Raw genomic sequence first — 8758 nt, 5'->3', positions numbered from 1 at the left:
TCCCCAACTCTCTCCCCTGGGGCCAGTTCTTCACTCTGCCTCTCCCTACTCTGGGAGCCACCCCAATGTCCAGGAAAGGACATTTGACCCCTGTCTCCTGCTTCAGTGGCATGAGATTAGAGGAATATGTAGTACTCCACTCAGTGGAGAGTCCCCATGGAAACTGAAAATGCAGGACTACTTGTTAAAAAATGGTTAAAATCTTGAAGACAGTGACAGCAGAGCATTAAACCAAGCAGAGTACCCCTCTGAATGCCGGGCCCTGCGTCACTGCACAGGTCACACACTGTGAAGCCAGCCCTGGCTCTGTGCACGTTAGAGCAGGGCAGGAGCTGGGCTGGCAGTGGGGTGGCGTGGGGGGCTCATGCCTGAACAGCAGCAACACAGCTTGTGGGAAGGTCTGGAAGTTGTTGTTCCGGTTTATTTGAGTCCCATCCACCATGGCGATCTTTCCAAACATCTGCAAATCACAAAGGGCTCTGACTTTGGGACCTGGATAAAAGTGTCCCCTAAGCTCATCTGTCACTGCCTTCTCCTGTCCAGCCTCCTCCCCACTTTCACCCCTGCCTCCCCCAAGTCCCCTTCACTTCAGGCCACATTCCACCTGAAGCCAGATAAGTTAGATTATTTTCTAAGTCTGATGAAGTTTGCCCCACCAAACCAAAGAAGAGTAGGTGGGGGACCAGTTTTCCCAGTAGCAAGCAGACCTGGGGAGTCAGTCTAGGGGTTGAGGGAAGCCTGTAGGGGAGTGTGGACTGAGCCCATCCAGGCCTTAGGTCTGGCCTTAAAGACATGATCTGGCCTCTGATGTCCATCTGCATGCCAAGTTCCTTATAGGTCACTTCTAAGCTTCTAGCCCTGCAGACGCCAAGGGGTAAGGGAGGTGCACGACCTCCTTTCCCAGCTGTACAGCTGAACCCCTGGGCTGCCAGGATGGATGAAGCAGGGAGTCTGGAGGGTCCTGACTGCTGATTAGGCTCCCCATGGTGCACTAACAACCTCCTCTAACTTGGCCAAGGTCCATGTTGACTTTCGGCCTGGGCCGGTCTACCTCTCACCTGCATGCCGATGACAGCATAGATGAAGAAGAGCATGACGATCAGCAGAGCCACATATGGCAGGGCCTACAGGACAGGTGGGAGTGTCAGGCCATGGGCCACCACCACCTGCCCTATAGCCTGGCCCTCTGTTAGCTTCCTAAGGCCCTCCTCTTCTGGCCTTCCAACCTCGACCTCTGCCGCCCCTCCCCCAGCCTGATGGAGGTGTTCCTAGTGGCCACTCCGCAAAAGTGCAGTTTCCCACCTAGGACCCCACCCATTCCTGTGCAGACCCCACCCTGGCCCCAGCCAAGGGGCTGGGCACTGGCACCTGGAAGGACTTGATGAACGTCCACAGCAGGGTTCGCACGCCCTCAGCCCGGCTCAGCAGCTTGATCAGCCTCATGACTCGGAACAGGCGGAAGAAGGCACTGGAGATGCGGGCGCTCTCATCTGGGTCCTGTGAGGTGGCAGCCCCAGAGGTCAGTCTAGGGACAGCTCCTCAGAAGGGCGAGGGGCAGGGCAGGGCGGGGTGCGAGGTGCAGTGTGTATGTTTGGGTGATGTTTGCAGTGGGGAAGAGTTCCAGTCCCACCTCTGGCCCCTGCTGTCCACTAGCGTGGGACATTCTCTGGGGCTGGTCAGCTGGGAGGCTGCCAGGAGGATATGTGGTACCCAGCAGTGTGGTGAGCCCATGCTTAGGGGCAGCAGCAGGGATGCGCCTGGGATGAGGCTGCAGCCAGGCCCACTGCCTGCCCTCTGGGGCCTCCTGCTCATCTCATTTTTTCTTCCAGCTGCCACTGAGTGGAGGAGCCTGGTGGCCCTCTTGGGCTCCCTCCCCTAGTGTCCTCCCAGTGCAAAGGTTCCCCAAAGCTTTGCTGCTCAATTGCCATAAATTCAATGTGGTGGCTCCCGTCACTCCCACCCTGCACACGGTTGTTCTAAGCCAGGCAAGCCTTTGCCCTGTGCCAGCCTTAGACACACTAATTACTCTGGAAGGGGAGAGCCCTCCCTGCTCTGCTTCCTGAGTCCCCAAAGGCCTTGTGCCTGATGAACTGTCACTAAGGTCCTTTGCCAGCAATCACAGTTCTCTTTGGACTGTGATCGATCCCATCTGCAGAGAGGGTGCCGGAGTGAACCCTCACTCCATTTCCCAGGGCTATGAGGAAGCCACACTATCCATGCACGTCTGTCCACCGAGCCCCTGCCCCACCCTAAGCCCAGACCCTTGGTGGGGCCTGCTCTGGGGAGGGAGGCCTGAATGTTGATCCACCCCATGCAATCCACGCAGCCAGGCCTAGGCATGCGAGCGCAGGGCAGGAGCTGGCGGGCGTGCGTGCTGGCAGGCCCATGCAGCCTGGAATTACAACGTTCCCGCAGCCTCCACCCAGGCAATACAGTCCCCCGCTGGAGGCCAGGAAAGTCTGTGGAGAAAAGAGACGAGGGGAGGGGAAGGAGAGGAGAGAGAGAAAGAGGGACACGAGGGAGGGAGGTGAAGAGATAGATGTGTCAGAAAGGACAGACACAAAGAAGGGTTAAAGAGAGAAAAAGATAGAGAGGCAGGGGAAGAGGACCCCACATGGCTGTCAATCAGGGGCAGGTGGGAGAAGCTCTGTGGGGATGTGAGGCAAGAGGCTGGGCAAGGGAGCAAGACGGGGAGGGAAGACTGGACACAGAGAGGTCCCTTCTCATCTCCCACAGGCATCTACAGGTAACAAGGGCTCGGGGTCTGGGATACTTGACCCTGGGGACATCCCTGAAAGGGTGTGTTGGAAAATACCTGCTCATCATTATAAGTGGGGTCACATCCCTGTCACGCCAAAGCTGGGGTGGGACCCTCATGGAAGTCCCCTCTTCCAGGGGCAAGGCTCCCCTGGGGGAGTCTGATGTCCCTGCAGTAGGTGTTTCTCTGCCTACCAAAGGACCAAAACTGGGACCAAGGCTCTTAAAGAGTGGGCATTGGGTGTGAGGGAGCAACTTTTCCCTGTTTACTTCAAGCTTCTCTTAGAAGCCCTTGTTAAAAAGCCCTGGGTCAAAAGAAGTCACTGTTTCATCTTCCAGTTATCTGCAGATAGATCAATCTCAGCAAAGTGGTTTCCCCGTCAAGCAACACTCTCTTGGGCAGCTTCTCCCTGGGCTTTCAACCACAGGGAGAAATTAAAAATATATATATTTATCTTTGCTGGGTCCCCATCCAGACCAATGAAATGAGGTTCTATGGCTTGGGGCTGGGCTAAGAGGTGATTCTCATATGCTACCAAGGATGAACACCAGCCCAGTATGGTAGCCACTAGCCACATGTGGCTGTTTGAATGACAATCCAAAATAAATAAAATCAGAAATTGAGTTTCTCAGTTCCACCAGCCACATTTCAAGTAACCAATAGACATGTGTGGCTGGCAGTTACTGGGCAGGACATTTCTACCATTGCAGAAAGTTCTAACTGACACGCTTCCCTAGACCTTTCCGCAGTTTGAGTGTTAGCACTATAAATTGATATCACATAACTTCAAGCAAACATACTGGTAAGGAACGTCTGCTGTGCCTAAAAATCAGATAAGGCCTGATGACACCCTCCTGTCCTCCACCACCAAAGAAACTGTTTTAAAGATTTATCCAAGCTTATCCCGCATAGACCTCAAATTTTAAGAAGTAACCATTTTTAGTTTGGGCTGTTTATTTTGGCTGTTTAAGAAATCTCCTCTGACTGTGGCGGTGAGAAGCTGCTCTCAAACCATGGGGTCCTTTGCAAAAACTGAGCATGGGTGGAAATATACAAGACACGCACACACTCACACACTCACATGGGCTCTGCCCAGTGCCCACCCTGCCTCTCATCAACCCCGCCTCCTCAGGGATATGAGCAGATGGAGCTCTGTCTGTCACTGTTCTGTGCATGGGGAGCAAACAGGGATCCCACCGTGGGCCCTCCCCTAGTACATCAGACAGCCTGTGAGGCAGCCAAGTCCCCAGAAGGTGCCACTCCCTGCCAGGGCTCAGCCTTTAGGAGCTTCAGCCAAGGGTTCTTTCCTTATAGAGCCCAGACTTTTCCTCAGCTGCTCCCCTCACCCCGCCCCTCTCAGGCATCTCCAGAGCTGCTCCTCCCCATTCCAACCCGCTCACCATAAGGTTCACCCCAGGGGCTGACACAGCCTAAAAGGTTTTTCAGTGAGCAATGGAGAGTTCAGAAGGAATCCTTACACATAAAAGAGCCCCCCAGCTTTGGTGCTAGTCGCCTACTGGGCTCCCCACCTCCAAGTCTGCCACTGGTTAGGTAGAATACCATCATGGCCATGGTTAGGGTGGCTCAGAAAGATGGATGCCTTTCTCCTGCTCTCCTCCCTCTCTTTCTTCCACAGCCCCAGGGTGCTGCTTGGGAAACTGTCGTAAGATTTCAGCATCAACTGTGCTCTTGGACCTCTTCCACCGTGTCACCTGCTGCCCTCTTCACTCTGCGGTGCCCTGAGTGGCAGATCCTCAGCATGGCCACCTCTGGAGGTGCTGACTTCTAAAATCTTGAATGTGGACCTCTCTGGCTGGAACCTCTACCTGCCCTCCACCTCCACCCCATAATGCAGATCCTACTGCTATTCCACTTTCCACCCACAGGGCTTCATCCCCTCCATTAGAGCATCTTAGTCCAGCTCCTGGGCCATTTACCTTTCCACCACCTCTCACAGCCTCCACAGCTAGCCTCAGTCCTGTCACCTCCCCTTTAGATTACTACAGTGACCTCCTGGCTGCTCTCCCCAGTCCCCTACAGCTTGTTCTCGCCACAGCAGCCAGTGTGGTTCTTTTACAATGAAGTCTGACCACACTTAAACCTACAAAAGGGCATTTATCTCTCTCAGAATAAAACCCAAGATCATAATTGGCCTTCAAGCTCCTAGATGATCTGACCCCCATTCCTTCTCTCTCATCTCATCTCTACTGCTCTCTGTTCCAGCTCCAATGGCCTCCTTCTAGTCTTCAAACCCAGCCAACCACCACAGGGCCTTTGCACATGCTTTCCCCACTTGTAACAACACTTTGCCCCCCCCCATATGGCTCACTAGTACTCAGATCTCTGCTCCAATGGCATCTTAACACCACCTCTCCCATTCTTGGGTCTTGACATGTTTTATTTTTCTTCATGGTACATATTTGTCATACCTGTCATGTTATAGATTTATTTATGGTCTGTTTCCCCCACAATTTTCTTCTTGCTGTATCTCTAGCAATAAAAATCATACCTGAAACATGGGAGGTACTTAGCAAGTATTTGAGGAATAAATGAATGACTGATTCCCTACTTACAGTTCTCCTCCTGCCCCTCCTCTCCAGATGACCTTTTTAGAAGCAGGGCTTCAGCCCTTCCACTGTTCTGTTTAGAAACTTTCAGTGACTTTTTACTGCCTGCTCCATAAAGTTCAAGCACACCCTGAGCCTGCTTTGCCCTTCCTGCTCTGTGCCCCTCCTATGGAACCCTGCCCCACATATCTGTTCTCCTTTATAGCTCCAGTCACTGCATCCCTTTCCTTAAGGCAAGTTGCACCACCTCCATGGAGCCTTCCCTGACTATCCCACCCAGAGATGCCCTCTCCTTTCCATGATATATCTCTTCCTTTCAGCAGTCTGGGATGTCTACCTGGTGTCTGAGTTATTTCTCTGCTTTGCAGGACTGTAGTTCCTTGAGGGCAGAAGCTACAACTTGTCATTTCCATGTTTGTAACCCCCTGAGGTGCCACATGTACACGCAGTGGGCACCCTATGCATGTTGAACAAGCTCTTGGTCCCACCCCAGTGATGGGTCTGCCTGCTTGATACTCACGTCGATCTCACTGAGGATGACGTCGATGATGCTGCCAATGACAATCAGGAAGTCGAACACATTCCAGGGGTCTCCGAAATAGCCCTGGGAAGGGAAGGGACCAGAGAGCTGGGGGTGAGCTCTGAGAGGAAGGTGCTCTGGTGGCCAGCAGAGGGCAGCGGTCTCACCTGAGATTGCACAGGGAGGCTGGGGGAGACCAACTCCAGGCACCCCGCCTCACTACTAGCAGATGCTGCAGCAGCCCCACCCCATTCTCCTCTCCCCTTAGCTCTTTACTTCCCTTCCTTGAGAGAATGAAGTAGTAGGAGGGAAAGGGGAGACTTGCTGGGATCTCAAGACTTGGGTCCTAGGAGAGATGGAGTATTCTTTCAACCCCTGAACCCCACTTAACATCCTGTCTGGGGCTTAACAGTGCAGAACTGACAGGGCTGGGAACCCAAGGCACAGACTTGGGACGCAGAGAAACTGAGCAAGATATTCCCCCTGGTGCTGGGCCTATTCTTCAGAAGCTTAAGGGAGGGCGGGAATGTAAGGCAGTCTTGAAGAAGGGAGCAGGGAAAAGGTGCTGGCATCTTTCCATCATCGGTCAATTCCAGCTGCCTGAAATTCTGCCTGCCCTGCACTTGAAGGTGGTGAGCAGGCAGGGAGCAGAAGTGGTAAGATGAGGGGATCTGGGTGGGTGTTCCACGAGCAGGCCCACCTACCAGGCACCAGCTGCTTATCTGGGCCTGTGGCCCGGGCACTTACCCTGGCCTTGAAGGCCATGAGCTTGAGGATCATCTCCAGGGTGAAGATGATGGTGAAGGCCACATTGAGGATGTCGGAGATGTGGTTCATCTCCTCTGACTGGTTGTAGTGCTGTGGAGGGGACATAGGAGAGGTGGGCTTGTCCATCCTGCAGACTGCATTCCCAGAGCCCCCTACTCTTTCTGGAAAGCTTTCAACCCTTCTTTGAGCCCCTGCCCATTTTGTTTTAGCCTAGAGAACTAACTAGGAGCTTGCTTTAGTCATCCCTTGATTTAGTAATTCCACCAAATCTCATGGACAGGGCTGGGAACTCTACTATCCCCCTACAATCACCACCACAAAAGAGGTAATACAAGGAGGGGAAGGAGCCTGGGCTCACAAGTCCTGTCCAGAGCTCATTTATACGTCTATTCTGGGATGACCGAGATCGGTCAACCCTAGGACTCGCTTTGCTGGCTAGATCTGGGGCTGGGCTCTGAGGCAGGTTCCACCTAGTTAATTGGGCACAAGACTCTCTCTCTCTACTTGGTATTATCTCTGGTTCCTGGTGGAGAAATTGAGCTTACCAACCTTAGTATATCGCCTGCTACCCCCAATGATGATGAGGCAATTAACAGAAGTAATGTTGGTCCCCTTGACTCACCACTGTGACCCTTGTTAAACCTATTTCCTTGTAAATTTTCCCAGGAAGCTCTTAGCTTTTGTTTAGAAAGCTAATGAAATCCTACCTTTTCCACAAAACCCTTCCAGGGAGTTCAGAAGGACCTATGGCTTTCCCCACACATTTTGGCAGGAGTGCCTGATTCTGTTGCCTGACTCAGCCTCAAGTACAGCAATTGCTCACAATCCTCTGTGCAATCAGGGCCTAGTGGCCCAGTGATTCTCTTCCATATTCTCATGACCTGGCAATGTGTGGTCTTATCATTGGGTGTGTCTTGGGCTCTTAGGGACAGGGAGCCTAATTGTGCAATTCTGTTTATACAGGGTGTAAGGAATCAGATGCTTAATTAAGGCTTGATAATGATGCTGCTGATTATGATATTATCTATAAACAGTGCTCAACTCCTAAGAGAGACACCTGTGAATACCTAACTCATTTTTCTGGAGGCCAGACCCAAGATTCCAGCCAACTCAACCATCCAGATCTGTAGCAGCAGAAGCAGTACGAGGAGAGCACTTTCTACTTCCTACACCCCCCCCCCCCTTCAGTGGTAGTCATCTGTTTGCAGAGTTACCACACTATTTGTCTGCTTAATTTACTTCCAGGATAAACCACAAGGGCCACGGTGACAAGGTCCGCTTCTCTTCTGTGTCCTGTGCAGCACCTGACTGATGCAGGGCACAGGAAATGTCTACAGGGGCACTCGGGAACCTCCCCACTCCCTGCCATACCCAGGTGCCAGGCCCAGTCTGACTGGACACTTGTCTTCTGGGGTCCCTTACCTGCATGCCCAGGCAGATGGTGTTGAGCATAATGAGGGCAAACATCAGGTATTCAAAGTAAGAGGAAGTGACGATGTACCACACCTGGTACTGGTATGGGTTTTTGGGGATGTAGCACCTCAATGGACGGGCCTTCAGGGCATACTGCACACATTGGCGCTGTCACACACACAACAGGACAGGTCAACACCAAGAGGCTGCTCTTTCCCTTCCTTCCCTGTGGCCTCCCCTGTGGGCTTGAGGGACCCTTAATTCTGGGCGAGTCAAGAGCAGCTGTAGCCAGAAGCTATGACTCTGTACTATTTAAGGGAATGACCCCAGTGGGCCCTTGAGTTCCCCTCAAGTTATCACAGGCCATTCCAACCATGGCTTTAGACCATCCCAGGGGCTTGAAAGGTATTTCTTTCTCTGGGTATTACTGGGGTTCCATGAGAAGCCCCCCCCATACTCTACCAACTTGTTTATTTTTTTTTTTGAAACGGAGCCTCAGGCTATCCCCCTGGGTAGAGTGTCATAGCATCACAGCTCACAGCAACCTCCAACTCCTGGGCTCAAGCGAATCTCCTGCCTCAGCCTCGCAAGTAGCTGGGACTACAGGCGCCCGCCACAACACCTGGCCATTTTTGGGTTGCAGCCCTCATTGTTGTTTGGTGGGCCTGGGCTGGGGATTCGAACCTGCCAACTTAGGTGTATGTGGCTGGCGCCTTAGCCGCTTGAGCCACA

General features: G+C 52.8%; 1 protein-coding gene across 1 annotated transcript in view; it reads right to left on the bottom strand.

Moving 5' to 3' along the window:
* Nucleotides 1-8758, bottom strand: part of CACNA1S (calcium voltage-gated channel subunit alpha1 S) — a 68601-nt gene that overhangs the window by 11807 nt on the left and 48036 nt on the right. Inside the window, 7 exon segments of the mRNA XM_012806611.1 lie at nt 369-460; nt 1059-1124; nt 1369-1497; nt 2403-2459; nt 5846-5929; nt 6593-6703; nt 8036-8194. Coding sequence (XP_012662065.1) covers nt 369-460; nt 1059-1124; nt 1369-1497; nt 2403-2459; nt 5846-5929; nt 6593-6703; nt 8036-8194 — 698 coding nt within the window.

The sequence above is a fragment of the Otolemur garnettii genome, unplaced genomic scaffold (genome assembly GCF_000181295.1).
Source record: "Otolemur garnettii isolate 467f Iridium unplaced genomic scaffold, OtoGar3 scaffold00055, whole genome shotgun sequence".
Lineage (NCBI taxonomy): Eukaryota > Metazoa > Chordata > Mammalia > Primates > Galagidae > Otolemur > Otolemur garnettii.
This window is presented reverse-complemented; position numbering and strand designations above follow the sequence as displayed.